The 22,003-nt window shown below is 43.3% G+C and overlaps 1 protein-coding gene across 1 annotated transcript; it reads right to left on the reverse strand.

The window, feature by feature from the left end:
* Positions 1–9,725: 9,725 nt before the first annotated feature.
* Positions 9,726–21,502, reverse strand: KLF11 (KLF transcription factor 11). Its single transcript, XM_061622787.1, has 4 exons — positions 21,355–21,502; positions 17,751–18,011; positions 15,130–16,120; positions 9,726–13,654 (listed from the first exon to the last, which is right to left on the reverse strand). The coding sequence occupies exons 1-4, from the start codon at positions 21,397–21,399 to the stop codon at positions 13,359–13,361; spliced, it is 1,593 nt and encodes a 530-aa protein (XP_061478771.1). The 5' UTR covers positions 21,400–21,502; the 3' UTR covers positions 9,726–13,358.
* Positions 21,503–22,003: the final 501 nt, after the last annotated feature.

Here is a 22,003-nt window from a genome sequence, read left to right on the forward strand (position 1 = left end):
GGATCCCCAGTCAAGCCTTACTAACAGCACAACCCTAACAATATCTACTCAGAAGTAAGTCCTGTTGAGTTCTGTGGGGCTTAGTCCCTTAGTAAGTGTGTTTAGAATTGCAGCCTTCAGTCCATCTTTCCTCCTGAGTGCTCCCATCTAACATCTGAGTGCTCCCATCTAACAACACTAGGCCTTCTTCCTACAATGGCCTTCTGGTGACTGGCCTGGCCAAGGACACTTAAACCCTTCTTGCCAGAAGCAAGTAGGCTAGATTAAATGTTCCTTACCCAAGCTCTCTAAGCAGGTGAGAAGGAATGCTCCCGTCACTTCAGCTGGACCTGGAAATACCCTCATTTAGCTAAGATTTCTATCTTAATTTCCAATCAGAGAAATTTTTTTGTTTGAGTGGTATGCTCCAAGCAACTGTGGTTGATCTTAGTGTACTTAATGACATCACTAGGGGCCGCCCCCTATGGCATCACTAGGGCACGCCCCTGAAATCTCAGGGTTTGGGATGCTATTGCCTGGCAACCCTAGTAGGGATGATGGGAGTTTGAGCCCAAAAGCATCTGGAGGGGCACAGGTTACCCATCTTTGCTGTAGGCATAAACATCAGGAGTCACCAGCCATTTTGGGCCAAGAGACACATTTGGAGTTTTAAGAAAGTGCTGGTGCCAGTCATGAAATGGTTGCTATGGGGGTGTGGTATGATGGCTGCAACATCTAAAAGAGCAGTAAAAGAGGATCACATCAACCACCACATCACATGTGAGGGGCCACCAATGTGCTTGCTCAGAGACAGAAGTTCTTTGCACCTTTCCTCTGTTCAGAACAGATCAGAGGATGGGTGTCCAATCCTGGCATCCAATGAAATGTGAGCATGTTTAAGGGGACATGTTCACTGTAGAAGAGACCAAGCCAGTGTAAACAAGACCTGAGCAGGAAGAGCAAACAGTCTCTTATGCATGTACATTTTTTGAAGGGATATGTACTTTCATGGGTACAATAGGAGGTACCGGTTGTCGAGATCAGTGGGTCCCAAACCCTGAGAACCAGCTCTTGTAAGGTACATTCCATAATTCTTGCAATACACATCGGTACATGGTTTTGTTTCCTTACAGTATATATTTCCATTTCCATTTCCGTTTTTGTTTGTTTTTATTCATACAAGTTTTACAGAGTTTTGTTCACTTTTATTTGATAACACTCATTTATATTTCATTCTTCAATACAGTATTTCCACATGTGATCCATTGTTTCTTTGTCTATTGGACCTTCTTTTTCCCATTCTACAGGATATTCATCTGTCTCATCATTCTTTTGTGTAACATTAAATGTGAATCTATGAGGTGGTTTTCCTTTCGTTTTTCTTTCTGATCGTCTAACAGTATCTATTTCCATTTCTTCCTCACTCTCAATTTTACTTGGTCCTGCACCTGTGTCTGCACTTGTTCCTGCACTAGTACCTGGCACCTCTTTATCTTGCATTGCCATGTCTTCACTCCTCAGTCTTTTTACAGTACGTTTGCCACTTTGAATTAAGTCAGTCAATGCGGTTCTTAATGGTATTTGATGCCCAAAAGGAACATCTGCTGCTTCCTGCTTGCTTGCACTATCAAGTATTACCGTTTGACTTTCTCTCCAAGGTTTATCTATTACCTTTATGCTTCTACTTAACACTACTTGTTGTTTCTCAGGCAACCAAATTCTATAATATGAATTCTGAAATCCCAAAATACGACCTGCCTGAGCTCTTGAAGCTAATTTACCATGCCTTTTCTGCTTTGACACATGCACCCAGCATTTTGCTCCAAAACGCTCTATGTGTTTTACCCTGGGCTTTCTTCCAGTCAATTTCTCATATGGAGACATGCCTATTACTCTGTGTACAAGGCGGTTCTGAATGTAAGCAGTGTACAGAATACATTCACCCCAATAGGTGTTATTCATATCTGCATCAGCCAGCATGGCTCTCATTGAATCCTGCAGTGATCGGTTCCTCCTCTCTGCAGTTCCGTTGGAGGATGGGCTGAAGGGAGCAGTGAGACTTTGTATTATTCCCTTCCTTTCCAAATATGTTTTAAATGAATTACTGGTAAATTCCCCACCTTGATCTGATTTGTTATTTTTGATAACAACCCCATATTGTGTCTCTGTCCTCTGTATAAATGCCTTTAATTTATCTTCTGCTTCACTTTTCTTTTTCAATAAGAATACATGTGTGAATCTGGAAAAATCATCTACAATCACTAAATAAAATCTTGCTCCACCTTTTGAACACTGGAAAGGTCCAGCCAAATCCACATGTATGAGCTGATAGGGTTTAGTGGTAGTACTTTCACAGCTCTTATTTACAGGAGTCACAGTCATTTTTGTTTTATAGCATACCTCACATTCATCCACGTGCTCACAATGTGTTAGTTCCAAATCTTGACTATGCTTTGGAGTATTTTTCACCTTCTCAAAATGTGCGTGCCCTAATTTTCTGTGCCATTCATGTATACAGTTTTCGTGTTTGTTTTTATTTACTCCTATCCAGGCACACGTGGGTTTATCAAGCTTGCTCTCTACCATAAACATTTGGTTCTGTAATTTTCCTTGCATACAGATTTCACCATCTTTTCTCACAAAACATCTATTCCCTTCAAATGTAATTTTACAACCCATTTGAGCTAGTTTTCGTACTGATAGAATGTTATATTTTAAACCAGAAACTAATAACACATCTGTCAATATAGTTCCCAAATTACTTAACTTGAGCGTGCCTCTTGCAATCGCGTCCTGAGTCGATCCGTCAGCCAGATAAATCTTCTCCTGCACTGGCTTTGATGTGTAAAATAAACTAGAGTCTGTGATCAGGCAATTAGACGCCCCGCTGTCTAACAGCCATTTAGAGTTAATTAGTTTATTGTCCTCCTTAGTAATAAAGTTCACGCTTGTTCTCTGACGTCCAAAGCCCCTGTTATTTCTCTTCTTACTTAAACAATGTCTCTGTATATGTCCTCGGGACCCACAAAAATAACATTTTATTCTCTTGCCTGTTTCTTTGATATTGATGTTGTTGTACAGCCTCAGTCTCTTTTAATTCAGTCTTCTTACTCTCTTGTCTCCTATTCCATTCTTGTTGAAGTTTTTGTTCTACAAAGTCCAAATTTAAATTTCCGTCTGGTAAAGTTTCTAAGCTCGAGACCATTACATCCCATTTTTGATCAAATGAAGATAACAATATATAGACCATCTGAATGTCACTATGATGCACTCCTCTTTCTTGAAGTTCAGCAAATAATCTACGAAATTCAGCCAGATGCTCTGTCATAGTCACTTCATCTGTAAAACGCATCTGATAAAGTTTCTGTGCTAAACACAGCCGGCTCCCTGCGGTTTGCTGCACATGAGCGGCCCTTAGCTTCTCCCACATTTGATTAGCTGTCGGCTCATTACTCACCAGCAACAGTTGAGAATCAGACAGCCCCAGAGTAATAAAAGCCTTCGCTTTCTCATCTTTCTTCGTCCACGCTGCTGAAGGAGCTGCCAGAGGGGGATTTTCTACGACATCATTCAAATCTTCTTTAATCAGAACTGCTCTCATTCTCCATTTCCAGCTGGAGTAGTTTACCGCATTCAGTCTCTCCATCGGCATCCAGGATGACAGGTTTACAGCCATGTTGTCCACTGTTACTTGCCTCTTTCTCGCACTTTCTTTTCTCTGCAGCAACGTCACTTGAACCCCTTACTTTGTATGATAAGCTGGGCCCATAACCCCTGTCGGTGTGTGCGTATAGAGATCATACAAGTAGGAAATTCTAGAGACGCATAGAATCAGTAAATGAGCCAGGCCAGGCAAGTTTCTTGTAAGAGTCTTTACTGACAAAAATTACTAAACACAGTTCTCTCACTCCAAACAACTTTCTTCCCCCACACCAGAGCTTCTGCAAGTTCCTCCTTATCTACTTGCCAGCCAGCTGCTGACCTTGGCAAACCTGGCGCTCTGTTCTGCTCTGCTTAACCCATTTATTGCAGGTTTTCTTCTCTCACTAAAAATCCCTGTCTGTGAGTCTCATAGCTTGCTTTACTGAACAACAGTACTTGCCAACTTACCAGGGTTAAAACCAACCATATAAGGTAGAACATGGCCACCACTGCTTCTGTTCACCAGTTTGGGCCAGGAGACTCCCAAACCTTAAGTTAAATTTATGTACCTGGGATTCCAGAAAAGCAAGAGTGAAAGGTCAAACTCTGCTTCCTCGAGCCCAAGGCAAACAGATTACTCAGCAGCAGTTAGCCAAAGACACCAGGATGCTGGATTCAGTACCAAGACTTACCTGAAAGAACATGCACTAGTAAATATGAGGTAGATTTATTAAAAATGTAATTAAATAAAAATAGCATAAAAGAGCCCAGAACATGAATAAAAGTTACAGATATGAAATACCATTAACAGGATACAAGTGAGGATTATAAAACAAAAAAGATCAGCTATTCCTAACTAATATATGCCAGTAGGGCTTAGGAACATTGATCCCACCAGGAACAGAACACATCTCCCAAGATGTTGCCAAGCATCAAGGAAGATGTGAAAGGCTAACTCTTATAGGAAAAAGCATAGCCAGTGCCATAAGGCCTAGGGCAGCCTTTCCGAACCAGTGTGCCTCCAGATGTTGTTGGACCACAATTCCCATCTTTCCTGACCATTGGCAATGCTGGCTGAGGCTGATGGGAGTTGTGGTCCAACAACATTTGGAGGCACACTGGTTCGGAAAGGCTGGCCTAGGGGGTCAATCCAGAAGCTTCCTTGGTGAAACTTTCCAGGATCTTCTTACACCATGGCCTTTTGGCTTTCTCACAGCTAACAAGGCCTTCCAATTACAGACTCCAGTTTGTGGCCTTGAGCAGTACTCTCATTAGATCACACAGGTGTGGCAGCATGAGATCATGTCTCTGTTGATGAGAACAAGCTTAATCCCAGCAACAAAATCTTACCCACAATTCCTCATGGCAGAGCCATTTTTAGGCCAAAGAAAATGGATTTATTGATACTGGTGAAACTAACATTTTTTCAAAAATGTTCATGCTGTTGTTCATTCTTATTTTAATTATACAGCCACAAGAATGGCTGTATATTATAGTCAGCATGGATTTTTCGCATTCCGCAATGTTAAATTGAAAATACCCCCCATGCCATTCTGGTGCTTCCCATAATCTCATTTCAAAACAAAACCTTACAAAACTTATAGTCCTGAACTCAGAAACCCTTGCTTAACAACCCACTAAATTTTAATGGCAATACCCAAAACAGAGAGAATGGAGAGTTCAAAATGTAAAATGAGAGAGAGAGAAAAACCAGATCCCTTTTGGACTTTTTTCTATTGAGTTCTCATAATCTATTTAAAATTAATTAAAAATCACCCATGTTCACTGACTACCTATAATCCTATTATTGACCTTGCCCCATACTCTGGCCTTCATCTTCTGCACTTTAAAAGTTAAAAAAATGCCTGGCTGATTTTTAATTAATTTAAGAAATTTAGCATTGAACTCAATGATAACGTCAGGCATGCTCAGTAAGAACCAACTGTCAGTGTTCTAAAAGCGTTCTAAAAGCCAGACTCACAGGTGCTGGGCTTGCCTAATCAGAGGGCAACACTGACACCAGACCTTGATTTCACTTTAGACTGTCATGGCTTCCCCCAAAGAATCCTGGGATGTGTAGTTTGTGAAGAGTCCTGACAGGAGACTCCTATTTCCCTGACAGAGCTCCAGTGGCCAGAGTAGTTTAACAGTCAGCTGCTCTGATTGAAACTCTGTGAAGGGAACAAGGCATCTCCTAGCAACTCTCAGCACTAACTACACTTCCCAGGATTCTTTGGGAGAAGTCATGACTGTCTAAAATGAAACAAAGGTCTGGTGTGGATGTGGCCAGTGACAGCTTTGGTTTAAATTTGGGTGGGAGGCTACATGTGCCTGCTGTAGAATAAAAAGGTGGGGGAAACCCTGAAAATCAATGATACTGTTCACCTTTTGGAAAGGTAAGGGGCTTCCTTTTGGAAAGGTAAGGGGCTTCCTCTCTGCCCAGTGCCCACCCATCTAATCTCCTCCCCCTCCCTGCCCTCCTCCTCCCCTTCCTGAGTCTCCCCCAGGTCAGTTTCACCTATCCTAAGCATGATTGCACAGGAGTAAATCCCACTGAACTCAAAAAGCATGCAAATGATCAAACCTGCCCACCCCTCCTCCTCCCTCCTATCCCCTCCCTTTTGCCCTTTCCCTCACCCTTCCTTCACCCCTCCCCCATCCCCTTCCAATTTCCTCCTTATCCCTCCTCCTCCCCTTCCCCCTCCCCCTCAATCAGTTGTACCTATCCTAGGACTTACACCTGGGAGACCAGGGTTTGAATCCCCACACACCCATGAAGCTCACTGGGTGACCTTGGGCCAGTCACTGCCTCTCAGCCTCAGAAGAAGGCAATGGTAAAACCACCTCTGAATACCACTTACCATGAAAACCCTATTCATAGGGTTGCCATAAGTCGGAATCGACTTGAAGGCAGTCCATTTCATTTTCAAGCATGATTGCACGGGAGTAAATCCCATTGAACTCAATAAGCATGCAAATGATCAAACCTACCCTTTCCTCCTCCTCCCTCTCCTTTTGCCCCTCCCCTCCCCCTTCTTTCACCCCTCCCCTTCCAATCCCCTCTTTCCCACTCCCCCTTCTGCTCCCCTCTCCCCCCTTTCCCCCTCCTCTCCCCTCCCCTCCTCTTCCCCCCTGGTCAGTTTTACCTATCCTAGCAAAGATTACACAGGAGTAAATCCCACTGAAATCAATAAGCATGCAAATGATTATACCTGCCCTCTCCTCTCCCTTCCTCCTCTTCTCCCCTCTTCCTTCCTCCTCCTTACTTCTGCCCTGCCCACTCCAGCCCTCCCTCCCCATGGTCAGTTTCACCTATCCTAATCATGATTGCACAGGAGTAAATCCTACTGCTCAATAAACATGATCAAACCTTTTGCTTTTTTTTTTTAGTGTTGCAAAGTGTTGCTGTACTTCACATATTCACAGAATCAGAAGCAAAAGGAAATGATTTACTATAGGAAACTTCACTAAAATTGCAAAGTAAATCAAACATACTTAAAGTGACAATCTGAACTATATCAACTATTTTAATATTGTTGCTTCCTCCCTGCTAAAACAAGATCAGCACAGCACGTCTTGTTTCTGTTATTTGAGCTGATTGCAGGTGTTGCCATCATTACCATATGCTCAGAGGCACGTTACCAAATTCTTCCAAGCTACACAGGAAGTGGATTGGACTGTGAAAGACCAAATTGTGTTTGCATTTTGACAAATTTGTGTGGCAGTACAATATATCAGAGAGGAGGTCAGGTCTCCTGCTCCCCTGGTGCATTCACTATAGCTGCCCAATTTCCCTGCTTTTTAAAGTTTGATAGAAATATCTGTGGGCTATAGGTATGTTCTTAAACCGCAAGGTTTTTTGCCTATTAGTTAATAGTTATGAAGAGTAGTTGGGAAAGAAATGGCACTGCATACTGAAAGACCCTGTAGGAGGTATAGTGCATCTTTGGGAAAGGCCACACATTGCACATATTACAGATTCTGTGCCAGCAAAAGCCAGGTTATCCAGTGGCAGAAGAGAAGGCAAGCTTTTAATCACAATAGCATCCCAGTTCATTTTTTTACTTTCTCTCTTATGTAAATAGTTGCTATGAGTTTTTATTGGAAAAGGGTAACCTGAGATCCTCAAAGACATACAGTACTGGCATTGGGATAGAGGCCAAACCTACCCCAGTGACTTCAACCATTAGAATCAAGCCTTTTGATACCCGTATAGCTGCGTCTTTGGTTCTCTCTCGTGGTGACACTGGAATGCTTCAGAATCTGGAGAACTGGCTTTTACCACTCCTTGCTGCCATTCAAAAGCTGGTTTTGTGATGTGGTGGAACTCAAGGATGAAGACAAAGGGAGACTGCATTACAGCAAGCAGAGCTCCACAAGTTCCTGGAACTCACACACATCAGATTAGGACTGGGGTGAAGATGCTGCCATGGTTAAAAGGAATAGTGCAATCTGTTGTAACTTATGAGGAGAGCTGGGAGAAATATATCAAAATGTCACCCAAGGAAGGAGGCCACAAGAGCCAAGGACGGAGATGGGAACAAAGGCAAAGTCAAACCGGGAACAAGACTGGAGGCCAGCAACACTACAACAAGCATGAACCATCATTGGGGCAGGGGTTGGGAAACTCAGGCCTGGGAGCGAAATGTGGCCCTCCAGGTTTCTTTCTGACCCTTAGGACTACAGGCCACCCCTCTTCCTGCCCACCTTCTGTCTTCAGGCAACACCCCTCACTGGCTTTGCTTCACACAATGCTTGACTATTATTGCCTGGCTGGAATGAGTCCTTGAACTCTGATAATTAGCCTCCAAGTCACTTGCGAGCATGGATAGAAAGTCTATTGTACGAAAGTCATATTTACACTCATGGCTCCACTGGCCCCGCCCACCACCCATGGCCCAGAAGGGATTGCAGCCCTTGGGCTGACAAAGGCTCTCCACCCCTGCACTAGGGTTTGCAGCAGCAAGCTGTAGATAAAACATAAAGAGTAGGCAACAGTTGATGGTTTGCAATGATGATTATTTGCAATCGTAGAAGTTATACTGCAATCTTTGGGGAATGGCCATGGCTCACTGGTGGAGCCTTGCATGCAGGTCCCAGGTTCAGTCCCCAATGGCATCCCCAGGAAGGGCTGGGAAAGATTCCTTGTCTGGAACCCTGGAAAGCCACTGCCAGTCAGCATAGACAATACTAAGCTGGATGGACCAATGGTCTCAGTCAGTACAAGACAGTTTCCTAATTTCTTAGGTCTATGGCTGCTTTCAGACATGGGGCTGATTGCGTTAGTTTAACGGATTAAAAGGGTAGCACTTCTGTCCCCATTTTTAAAATCCCTTTCACACTGCAGTACCAGTTGCGTTAAGGAAGAGCAGCTTTTTCAGCCGATATTCCGGCATTTCGCGCAACAGTCCTTCATACGGCTTGTTTTCATTCCTCACCCATGCTCACTGTTCCTCACTGTGTAGGAGGTCTAAGATCTTGTCCCATCGCCATGAAAGCCCTCTCCCTTTAGGATCTGACTTTTTTAATTGTTGTAGTTGTATCAAGACTGGTATGTGTGGGAAATGCTGCTGCTATCTGCACCAATGCCAGAGTACCGGTACAACATTCATCAGGCAAAAAAACCCAAGAACCCGTGTGACTAATGGGTGGGAACGCACTGCATGCTGGGATGCCTGTCACATGAGCAGCTGCAGCTAACAATAGACTCCTGCAATCTTCCAGGTTCCCAGCCTTGCTAACGGATTATTTCTGGTATCATGTATCACGGAAATTAATGCTAAACTTCCACTACATTCCACTAGAATTCTAGAGCTTGCTTGTGCGTCATATGAAAGATAAAATATAATGCGCAAATTACCAGGTAAGAAATCGTCAGAATAACGGAATAAAGTGCAGTATGAAAGCAGCCACTGTCTTTCCGCCTCTGTTCTCCCTCCAATTTGCAATGCGAGTTAAAAGTGCCATTTAACTGCCAAGTATTCGTATTAACAAAGGAAACTGTCACTCTTCTCTGTCCTTTGCAGTAAGATTAGGGCTGTCTGAGGGAGAAAAATTAAACAGCAAAAACGTATATGCAAATATCCACTTTACTAGAAGAGGGATTACAATGCAGCCCTTGGAGAAATACAAACAATATTTGCATATACACACAAATACAGGAATCCCACAATAAAATGAACAGAAGACAAAACAAGGTTTATAAAATAGGAGGCACAATATTTCACTACACCAAACATAAACCCCCATAATTCTAAGTCAGGTAATAATCAGAATCAGGAAAAAAAAATTGGGAAACTTTTTTAAAAGTCTCTCGATTATAAAAGGGAAATATTGTGATTTCAGGCAACATTTGACAAATTTCAGTGGAATTGCACCAGAGAAAAATGGATTCTTGCACCTGCATACTGTACAGAAAGAGGAAGAGACCATGGTTTCCAACTAATCAAGTTGTTGCATTTTTTACATTTAGCCTGCCTTCTTATAGGCAAACACTGAATGTGTGTAATATTCATTTTTGTTCCATCAGGCGAGCATAAAGCGAATAAACTATCTACACTCACCTTGTACCTACTGACATGTTTCAGAGGACCACAGATTTGCTGGCTCTTGAAATGCCAAATAAAGTTTATTATTTATAGTAAGAGTAAATCAAACACACACATACATACTAAGGTGCAATTTGGATAACATCCCAGGCATGCATAACTAGTGATCCATCAATGCATCCCACCCACCCTGTAGAACAGTCTACTAGGGGCTCAAGAAACTTCCTGTTCTTGACATCCGTTTGATAGACTTGGGAAGCCATAATATATTGGCAGGTCACAAAATACGATAGCCTAGTCTAATCTCATTTCAAAGGAAGCCTGCTTACAATGTACTTGAATTGAGAATATAGGCCAGGATGAAAGATTCTGATCAACTTAAGGCAATGTTTAATTCTTATATTCATAATAATGGCTGCTGTTTTATTTTTATAAGAGAAACGGATGCTTCTGTTATGTTCAACTTCATCAAAGTTAATACCTTCAATAGTAAACCAACAGGCAGATAAACACTTAATATGGGTATACTGACTGAAGTGGCTCTGCGCTCTCTCAAACCATGATGTTATGCCAGTAGGGTTGTCAGTTATTAGTAGTTGTTTTCTGGCTGAGATCCTATGCCTTTAACAGCAGCCCAACTTGCAGAAATTTAGTAGGGAAAGCACTTCGGGCATGTTGAAGAAGTGATAGGATAAGCTTTACTTCCTAAATGTCTGCAGATCAGGCTTCTGCTAGAGGCACAGAAGCAGAGCCAGTAAATATACTGGCAAGCCTATACATCAGCATTGCCCAAATCAAGGATGGGGATGTTTTTGTACTACAACGCCCATCATCCCCAATGATTGATCAGGTAGGTTGGGGCTTATAGGTGATCGGAGCTGGGAGTCCAACAACATTGCAAGGGCCACAGGTTCTGCATCTCTGCTCTAGACATTAGTCTAAAATTGATGGTAGATACATTGGCACACTTTTTTTTATAACTGCAGTTCTCAAAGCACTTATTTCAAACATATTTTCAGTAAACTCCCATCATACGTGGAAATATTATCCGATGGCTCCAAAATAAATAGATGAATGCACAGCAATCTTGGCTTAGCAATAAAAGGATCAGATTGATACACCAACTATAAGAGGTCTATCTATTAGAGGTCTTTCAAATACCAATGAAATGTCATATGACTTACTCCACACACACATATACATCTGATCATGCTTTCACATAATCATTGGAACAATTATCTCAACTTGATTAAATATATGTATGCACAACTGAGCAAATCATTAGAGATGGGACCTGAATGTTCCACTGGTGTCCCATATTTTAGTTCCCTCAGTGAGCTCTCCAAAAGACAAGAAACAGCAGCTTTACCACCAGCCATCCTTTCATTTTACTCATCCAATGTGCTATTGTTTGATTGATCGATTGCATTTGTATACCGCCCCATAGCCAAAGCTCTCTGGGCGGTTTACAACACTGGAACTATGGAATCCAACTATGGAAAAAGGAGGCCATTATTTCCAAAACTAAGAACGTTCAGGTCAGTTTTGAAAGAAACCAATAATTGTTGATCTGGAACAATTTATTACTAGTCAGCAGTATTCTATTACAAATTCCACTCATTTATTTAAAAGTGCAGCTATGACAAGATGGGAGCTCCAACTGATTAAGTGCTACTGAATGTCCAACTGCTTTGTTTGCCTTGTTTATCCTCTTAGCTACGGAATAAGTGAGATTTAAGGGGCTGTCTGTGGTTGTGATCAGTGTTCAAATGTTTGCTTGGATGATTAAAAAAATGCTAACTCTTACTTGAAATCATATACTGTATCCCCTACCCTTTATTTAGGTTAAAAGAATAGCTAAATGTAGTTGGGCATTTCCTTTAAGCATCAGTATACTGTACTTGTTATTAACATATCAAGGGGATAATCTAAATCTAGGCACTTAATTTCCCATTAAAGTCAAAAGGGGTAACTTGATGGATATGCTTAACTTTCACTCTGAAGTCAATGAGATATGAGAGTTGTTGTTTGGCAGGACTTCCAATTGAAAGACAAACTGCCCCCAACCCTTCTAAAAGTTACCAGCACTCAGATTAAAAGGGCACTTTTCATGTTGCAATTTATAAACACAGGGGGCACTCTAACAAGGAAGTCACTCCTTTGTTTCAAAATAGTATGAACAGTTCCTTAGCAACTAGGCCCACCACATGTGCCCAGCTCAAGTCAGACCAGCAGACTGCAGCAGGGATGCAACCAGTACTGTGGAATCCCATGTTCAAGAGTAGATTTAAATGCAGTGGTGATGATACGCAGCCCTGCCAATGCACCCTAACCCATATAAGAGCTTCAAAAGGCTGATGTTCCATGCGTGTGCAGGATTCGCATGTCAACAATCGACTACCAGCAGGTGTGACATACATATGCAATGGTGTCTTGGGTTAAAACCTTTTCAATGTGTAGTTAACCATGTGGAGTTACTACACCAGGGCCACACGTGGTCAGTGCTGCATGTAACTTGGTGTTGAGCTACTTTCAGGCATCAACCACCCATACAATACTTAGGCATCTATATTCAGACATGGGAAATATTGTCAGTGCTTTAAAATTTGACACAGCAGGCAGTCCCAAGGTGGATTCAGTTGTTAGGCTGGAATTCAATCACAATGAAATTGTAATTCAATTTGAACTATAAAAAAAAGTATCCCAATTGTCACTCTGAACTTGCATATCACTCCTCTCAAAGGCTGATTGCAAGGTCAGACAGCAGCAGAACAGATATGACATACATACACTAGTATAAAATGCAGGGAGAGGGTGTCACCCTGTTTCACTTTTCATCTATCACTGTTACTCAACAAAAAGATATGTTTACAAAGATGAGTCTATTGCCAACACTTCCCTCCATCCAAAAAAATGTGTTGTTGTTGCTTTCCTGAAGTGCTGGTGAATGCCCTAAAAACGTTGGAGAAAAGAAAAGGCTGACAGAAATAAAATGTAACAACATTTAAATAGGGCTTAAACTGAACGGATTGGGAAGAAGAGAGACAGGACAGAAGACTTTACAGTTTTTTCCCCTCCCCAATATAAATGCAACCATTCTTGGAAAATTAAAAAAGAAAAATAAGTCAAAGCAGTTTTTTGAAGCCACTCAAGTTCCTCATGAAATGTTTGTTTTCACAAATACGCCTGTTAGCCAGAAGAGAGCATAGGCAGAAGCATGCTCAGAGCAGTCTCGCTTTTAGGCTTCTCCATGGTTGCAATTCTATTCAGTTTGCCAACTTCTGTCTGCCAGCTGGGCACTTTCTTTGTGGTCATGTGACGGCGAGCATGTTTCGTCAGGTGATCACTACGCATGAAGCGGCGGTCACAGACTGGGCAGGCAAACTTCTTCTCTCCTGTGTGAGTTCTGCGGTGGCGAGAAAGTTCATCAGAGCGGGCAAACTTCTTATCGCAGCCTTCCCAGCTACAGGTGAAAGGTTTCTCTCCTAGAAAGGGGAAGGGAATCAAAGGGAACCCAAGAACAAGACAGCTAGTTTTACCAAAGAGGACAGTCATTGCTATATAAACTCTCTCATAGTTTGAGACTCTATTTTCCCCCTATAGCTGATTATGTGAACTAAGCACCAAGCTAGACAAGAGGCAGTCCATGCAATTAACAGTTGCATGAATGGCTTTCAAAAGAAGCAAACGTGTGTCTGTGCATGGGGGTAGAGCAATCTGGATTGGGACACTTGGATGTCACATTATCCCCCCTCCTCCTGTTGCAAACCCAATCTGGATTGAGTCCCCTGAGCTAAGCTTTCACTCTTCCATATTGGAGCTTTTCTTACAATGTAGGTAGTAAGCATGGAGGACCTAAGCTGGATCAGGACTGCAGCACAGAGCAAAGGCTTAAAGCTTCCCACCCCTCCCCCTCCCCACCAGGGTCCAATCCAGGTCAGGGATTCTGCATCTGCCATTTAGTTTTTAGAAGCCATTTCCTCAACTGCTAATAGGCTACATCTTGCTTGGTTTGGATCTAAGGCTGCAATCTTATCTGTACTTAGGGGAATTCCCTTCTAAAGAAAAAAAATAGAGCAAGGAGTTATGTTAAAAAAGGCAAATCTCCATTTCTAACACACACTTGTTGTCAAGGGATTAAAGTATTTACAATTAAATTAAATAGTATTTACAATTGAAATATTAATGGCCAGTATTTTTTGCTTTTGCCCCCACAGAAGAAAAGGATATGATACTCGTGATGACCTGCCTCATGAAATAACCCTTCTCTTAAGTGTTACAACTTAAAGTTACCATAGTTCTTCACTGCACAGAACCACTCACTTAAATGATATGACTGCAGACCTGCTCAAACTTACTTAGGAATGATCAATGCAAATAAGAACCCTTTCCAGACCTTTTAAATTACACTTATAGTGAACTAACAGAGGGCTGCACAGTCTCACCAGGTTCTTGTTCACAAGGAAGACCCTATGTGCATAGAGCTGTTTGCATATAGTGGCTTTGTTTAGCTCTTCCACTGAACATTCAGAGGTCACGGGGTGGGATCCTAGTCTCTCTCTGTGAATTCAGTATAAAAACAATTTAGAAGGTCTAAACCAGGCTTTTTTTGTACTTCTGCAAACCTTGGGTCCCCCACCACAAAACTTCCCGACGCCTCATAGGAAGCTGCCTTATACCAAGTCAGATCACTGGCGTATCTAGCTACACTGGCTCACAGCGGCTCCCTGAGTTTCAGACAGGGAGTCTCTTCCAGGACTACCTGGAGATGTCAGGGACTGAGTCGGGGACCTTCTGCATGAAAAGCAGATGCTCTACCATTGAGCTTCAGCCCTTCCTCTCTTGTGCTTGTGTGTGCGCACACACTGTTTCGGCTACATAAGCAACAGCATTCACACCAGATTATCTGAAACAGAGGGATTAAACCAAAGAGATCGCATCCATTTTCTTCTGTACATACCAGTATGAGTGCGCAGATGAGCTTTGAGGTGAGAGCTTTTGAAGTATGTTTTCCTGCAGCCTGGAAAGTTGCAAATATAGTTTCTCCTCCGGGAAAAGTCCATTAAAGGTGCACTGCTTTGGCCAGAGGCAATGAAAACCGGGGCAGGGGCTAGTGGCAATAACTTGGTATTCCCAACAGACATCACAGTTTGTTGGCATGGAGGTGCCTGAGCAACAGCAGTCTGTGGAAGAACCAACATAACAGTCCCCCGAGGCATAGAAGGCCCCATTAGAACAGGCTGAGAAACGGGGGCTGTGTGGGGTAAGATGGGTTTGACTGTTGCTGCCATCTGAGTGGAGGGCTTTAGAAAGCCAGGAACCATACCTCTTTGTCCATCCAAGGGGATCATTTGGCAGATCACGTGGGGATTTGAAAGTGGGGAGGGTAGCAGCGAGGTGGTCTTTTGCTGTGGATCCTTTTCACAATTCTTTGGGAAAGGTGTCTGCTGCGGAGTAAGCCTCTGCAGTTCATGCCCTTTACTGGTAGCTCTACAACAACTTGAGTTGTGCAAATATGATTCACATATTGGCAAAGCGTCGCAAGGTAAGCTGTCAGTCCTGCAGTCCTGCAAAACTCTGGGATGTCTCTGGTCTTGCGCCTCCTGTCCATCTGCAGAACCGCTGGTGCCCGACGTTGTTTCTGCTTTTACTTGAAGAGCAGGAATGCGGGAGTAACTGGAACTGTCGCCAGTGTGGCGGATCACACTAGTTGCCATGGCTCTGCAATGCTGAGGAACAGGTTGCTCAGCTCTTGCTGGCTTCTGGGTAGACTCTCTCCCCATGTTCAGGACAGCTGGCTTGGGTGCAGCAAGAGCACAACCTGGAGGAGTGATTAGGCAGGCTGATGTGTTTGCTTTGATTGCCCTAGATTTTGAATAAGTCGCTTGGGATGAGAGCAGCACTGTTGTGGAAGGCTCAACAAAATCTGGACTATATGGTGGTGTCATACACTACATATTTTTTATATTAAAAAAAGGAAAAAAGAGGCAGAGTTAACATGCATACACAAAAATGCTAATTTATGTACAATTATTCCTAGCACTGGCATTTATGACACTGACACCCAATGCTCTCTCATTCAGACCCCCAATGTTTTATACCACACGCCCACAGTTTTAAGAAAACTATAATAATATTCAGACACCTTAATTTTTTTTTCAAAAGATCGGTAACTATTAGCTTAGCTAGAAGGGGCCCATTTTACAATCTAATCCTAAGAACTGTTATTTCTCCTTCACAGTATCGATAGCTTTCATTGACTGTGAACATTTTTTTCTTGGAATCAAGTCCCACTTACTTTACTTTCAAGTTAAGGATCTTAAGATGACATAAATGAATTCCTTTTTTCTCCTACCAGTGTTCTGTTTCCAGTTCATGCCTTTAGTGGTGCATCAGACACAATTCTACTATTAAGGCAGGTTGAGATATCAAACTTACCCCTGATTTTCCTTTACCCACAACACTTTCCAACACTGTATTCAATATGGATTTTCTTTTAAATAGTTTTGCTTTTTTTTCCCCAAAAAAGGCATTCGTTTTATATATTAGGAGAATTTTTGTTACAAATTAACTTCAAATAGTAACAAAATGCACATATCTTAAAATTACACATAGGTCATCTCCAAAAAAGGTACATATGCCACCCTAGAAATACCACAGAAAGATGTTTTCAAAGCACGACTATGCAACAGTTTGGTCATCCATTTAAATTCAGTTAATCCTGAATGATGTGAAGTTACACTCTAGTAAATGTACTTCCGCATTCCAAGATTCAGCATTTATATTAGAACCACATTCCAGTGTGAAGTCAAGCCTAACACAAGAATGGGGAGCCTGTGGCCCTCCAGATATTGTTGGACTCAAACTCCCATCAGCCCCAGCCAACGTGGTCAGTGGTCAGGGATGATGGGAGCTGTAGTGCCACAACATCTGGAGGTCCACAGATTTCCCATCCCTGGCCTAGCGGTAAAAAAAAATAAAGGCTCTGAAGTGCACATATGCTGGATTATGGCCAAAAATTGAAGAAAACCAGAATGGAGAACTGCAGAGCTTCAATATGCAGTTCTGTTGCTTAAACAGGACAATCAAATCCAATAACTTTTGAAACATGTAAAATGGCCAATCGATCCAATGAGGTCTCCCTACATTACCAATGTAGATGCAGGCGACAGACAATGTTTCTGCTTACACTTAATTAACAGGAAACCACACTTACAGCTGTGGTGAAATAAGCCAACCTTCCCTCCAGAAGTTTAGTACTACAAATTCCATTCAGCCCCATCCGGCATGACCAATGGGAAGGGATGATGGGAGTTGTACTCCAACATCACCTAGAGGGCACCAGGTTGGGGAAAGACTGCAACAAACTAAAACAATCTGGAGCATATAGTTACCTAAACTGAAACAACTCCACTTGTAAGTGTAAATGTATGGCAGAAGGAACATGCTGTCTCTGAATAATAAAGGCCCTCAAGCCAAACAAAGAAAGTGCTATTAACAAATTAAGTGGGGACTTGGTCTTTCCTCTGAAAAATATTCATATTAATTCCATGCATATTCGTTTTGTTTGTGTTTCCTTACCAGTGTGGATAAAAAGTTATAATCCTTGGGCAACTCAGATGTGAGTTCAGTGTGCATTGCAAAATCACCTGAATCCGAAACAGGTGTAAGAGGTCTTATTTTTAACAGGTCTCCTTTCTGTGATCTTTGACCCCAGGAGCTCATACAAACAAGTGCCTCAACTGCTTCTATGTCATTTTGTTCCAAGGCACTACAAGTAGACCTTTCACTGTCATGACGTTGCCGTTCACGTATCGATTCATAGATGTCCACGATGTCAACCTAGAGATAAGCGAGTCATCATTTGTAAGTCAAAAGCACATGCTCATTGTTTGCTTAAAAACTCATCATACATGCTAGTGTCCTGATCCAGCTCTTAAGTCTGCACACGGGAACAGGGGAAAGGTCAGAGCTTAGTAGAAAAGCACATCTTCTGCATCCACAGAGTCCCATGTTCTATTCCCAGCACCTCCTGTTAAAAGAATCTCAGGCAGCACTGCTGGGTACAACCTCCGCCAATGGAAATGTTAGGATTAAACACCAATGAAAAGCTGCTGCTAGCCAGTGTACACAGTACTAGGCTAGATGGACCAATGATCTGACTTACTATGTGTGCATCTCAACTGCTAGGTAAGTCACATGTGCACTCAGTTGCTTTCTCATACTGTATAGCTTTGAGAGTGATGTGTTTTCAAATGTACATCCACATTCACCTTCTGGCACAATGAACTGCACAGTAATACCATGTTTATGTGCAACTTGAGTTAGATCAAGGCCCAAAGACATAAAATTCAAAGTCTTTTACTAACTTCACTATTGCATTTGAATGCTGTTTCCTTCTCCTCATCGCATAGACTGTACTACCACTTCAAAAGCGTAAAGAGAGGAGGGTGTGTGCACCCATATGTGCATGCATTGCAAAAGGTCCAATGCTCACATTGTATCAACTTTCTAAAGTGACCTCCCAGAATTACAGTTCTAAATGTTAATATTCCAAAATTACTGGGAAGACAAAAGGGGGGTCATTTTATCTCCAGTTTTGTGAAGTGATGATTTCTTAGAAAGAGTAATAAATACTGGCAGCACAACAGAGGGTAAGGCCACTGAAATCAACGGCCTTCAGCACACTTGACTGTATTGGGCTGAGGTTACTATATCAACAAAAACACAGCTTGGGTGTTCCTTGAACATAGAGCAGTTTATAAATTCTGAAATAAACTAAACTAAACCAATCCAATAGCAAGTATCTTGCTCTCTTTTTATGCACTACCATCAGCCATTTTGGCCGATGCGGCCATAAGCATGTTCCTGCAGCAAATAATTACAATGCAAATACCTCACACCACAGCTCCAATCTAGAACCCCACATATGCAGAAGATTCCACTCCCTAATCAGTGCACACTCAAAACTCTCATAGCAGCCAATCAGAAACCCAGATTCACAAGGAAAGTGGAATCAGCCCTTTGGATAGTAAGCCTCATAGTGCCTACAGGTAATAATTATCATGTTCCATATTTACTGCTACTAATTATTCTTATTGAAACCAACACAAAGTACCTATTCATGTGGTTAAACCGATAAGAAACTTGAAACTAACCCAACAACTTGGCATCACAAGTTCATAGGCAAATTAATTTAAACATTTTGGAGCAAAATAGGAATAAGACAGTCTTGACATTGATCTAATTAATGTTAGGATAAAACAATATTAATATGAAAGATTCCAGAATACCAAGAAAGAAAACTACTTAAAAACCAACAGGACTTCTTTATTTGCTTGCAACTGATGTAAATTATTTTCCTTAAAAGTTAAAATGAAGCCCGTGTCAAATGAATAAGCTTTAAAATAACTGAGGAGGGGGGTGGAATATATGAGGACAGCCTATTCAAAGGCTATACAATCGAAGACGAGAAACATTTCAGAATAATCTTAGATTTGCTTACTGTTCACGAATATTATTAATAAAATCCACAATAGCTTGACAAGCTTTAAAAGAAAGGCAAAAAAATGGTTTAAGGAGCCTGAGTCTGACTTTGAGACAGACACGCGACTAAATAACTTAGCCTGGCTGCATGTCCTTAAATCACCTCCTTTCGCCCAGACACTGCAGAGGCAAGCCGGATGAGCTGGCAAACAACACAAGAAGCAACTGCAAATCTACAGCGCACAAAGACGACTGGAAATTTCCCACCAACTCACTGCACCAAAGTACTATCAAATGCCAGGTCCAATTTCCTACCACCCCCGCACCCACATTCCCTCCCCGCACTATCTGATATGCATGCTTCCAGCTTCATTACTTTGCTTTAAAAAAACAAAAACAGAACATAGGGGTGGGATGAGGGAACGACATGCAGATAGGCAAAATGACGAAGTGAATGTCAATTGGATGGGAGGAGGCAAAGCGCCACCTTCTAAAAGGGAGGGAAAGGGGTGGAAGGATTTCTTCCCACCTCATGGGAGCCAGAGCAACCGCCCACGCCAAATATAGCTCAGGGGTGAGGGGTGAGGGGTGGGGGGTGGGGAGAAGGAGTGGGGCGACGTCATGCATCAAAATAGCCATGTGAGCAAGTGGGTGGTGGTCTCCGGGAGGCACAGTAGTTCTGTCCACACTATCTGTCCTGGTTGGAAAGTAAGAACTGCATGAGGAGGAAACAGGACGCCTCTTTTTTCTCCTATAAGGCTTTGAAATGGCACCAGTAATTCAACAAAGACAGAAACCCTCTGCAAATGTTGAGGCTTTCACCTCTGCAAGCCAAACCAGATATGAGGCAGGCGCCTTGAGCATGGCAATCCCTCTCCCCCCGCCCCTTTCTACCGCACTTACTGTAATCTCTGGAGTATGCATTCATGCCATTACCAAGCAACTGTGGCTCAGTCTGCTGGGATTACTCATGCTGAAGTATACTGTGCTATGTGCGTCAATGGGAACTACTCACAGAACAAGACATCACCACCATCACCACCACCTCCACCCTAGAGCAAGGAAGCCTGCAGTCTTATGCAGACCAAACGAAGTGGGACTTGCTTCAGAATAAACATGGGTAGGATTAGGCTGCTAGAAGGACCAATGTCTACCGCATCCCACATGCTATGCTTGCTTAGCTCCCAGCCATCAGAAGTGTGTTTAGGGAGAAGGGGGCACCCTGAAGCGTTACTAAGTCCAGGTAAGTTAGAAGAAGCTACCCACAGGCAACCTAGACGGCCCGGGGGAAAGGCTAGAATAAAGTGGCTTTGTTAGAATGATCGTCCCCGACAGCAGGTAAAGAAGAGAGGAAGACTCCACTCCCAATGCCACACATACAAGGAGCATGCCTGAGCATCCAAGGCGCCCATCAACTTGGCGTCTTGGCAACCCAAGAATCGCGGTTTCAAAAATAAAAAATTTAAAAACCTGAGAAGGTTAGTCTGTTTGCTCTCATTTCCCCAACTGTGAACCAGTGTGCCCCCCACTCGTGCATCTCAAGTATTTTGCACCTTGGAAAGCAAGGAGAATCAGAAGGGAATGGAGGGGGGGGTCAAGTTAACCTATTTTTGGTGCTTGGAGGTGACAGCAAGGGGGACCACGGCTCTGCCCCTATATTCCTCCACCACCCCCGCACCGTGCAGCAAGTGGTACTCACAGCGGGGGCATCTCCCATCTCATCGGCGCAGGGCGAGGTGTGCATGGTGAAAGCTCCCGCAGGCAGCCGCGATATGACAAAGCCAGCAAGAGCTATAGCCAGGACCGCCTCCTCCGCTTGCCTGCCTGCCTGCCTCCCACCCACCTACCCACCCCCCTTCGAAGGAGGCGAGCAGCCAAAACACTGAGGGAAACACACCAAAACACTCCATACAGCTAAAGCAGCTGGAAGGAGGGGGAGGAGAGAACCAAAGGGGAAGGGAAGACGCTCCTCACCAATCACAGCCCGAGCTGCCTCCTAGCCGGCCAATCGGCTCGGCCGGGCGGCGTGATTGCCTCGTGCAGCTATGCTGATAGCAGGAAAGGCCCCTCGTGAGCATGTTCCGTGGCGGCGGTGGCCGCCGAGTCTATGAGCCGAACCAACCCTCGGGAAACTAGGGGAAAGGTCGGCGCGAGGAGAGCGAGAGGGAGGGAGGGAGGGAGGGAGGCGGAGCCTGGCCGGGCCAGAGGAAGGGCGGGGCGGCTGCCTGTCAGCGAGCGGCGGTGGCTGTGGCGGCCAGCCAGGGAATACCCGGACGAGGGAGCGGGAGGGGGGGCGTGTGCGAGGGGGCGTGTCTAATGAGAGGACGCGCGCTTAGAAACAGGGCTGT

The sequence above is a fragment of the Rhineura floridana genome, chromosome 4 (assembly GCF_030035675.1).
Source record: "Rhineura floridana isolate rRhiFlo1 chromosome 4, rRhiFlo1.hap2, whole genome shotgun sequence".
NCBI lineage: Eukaryota > Metazoa > Chordata > Lepidosauria > Squamata > Rhineuridae > Rhineura > Rhineura floridana.

Bases quoted from the DNA above. Each gene is read 5' to 3' on its own strand.
- KLF11 (XM_061622787.1), bottom strand. From the start codon at position 21,399: ATGCACACCTCGCCCTGCGCCGATGAGATGGGAGATGCCCCCGCT. The intron at 18,012-21,354 runs GTGAGTACCACT...GCTTATCTCTAG, and splicing joins AGATGGGAGATGCCCCCGCT to GTTGACATCGTGGACATCTA. The intron at 13,655-15,129 runs GTATGTACAGAA...TCCCCTTTCTAG, and splicing joins TCATCTGCGCACTCATACTG to GAGAGAAACCTTTCACCTGT.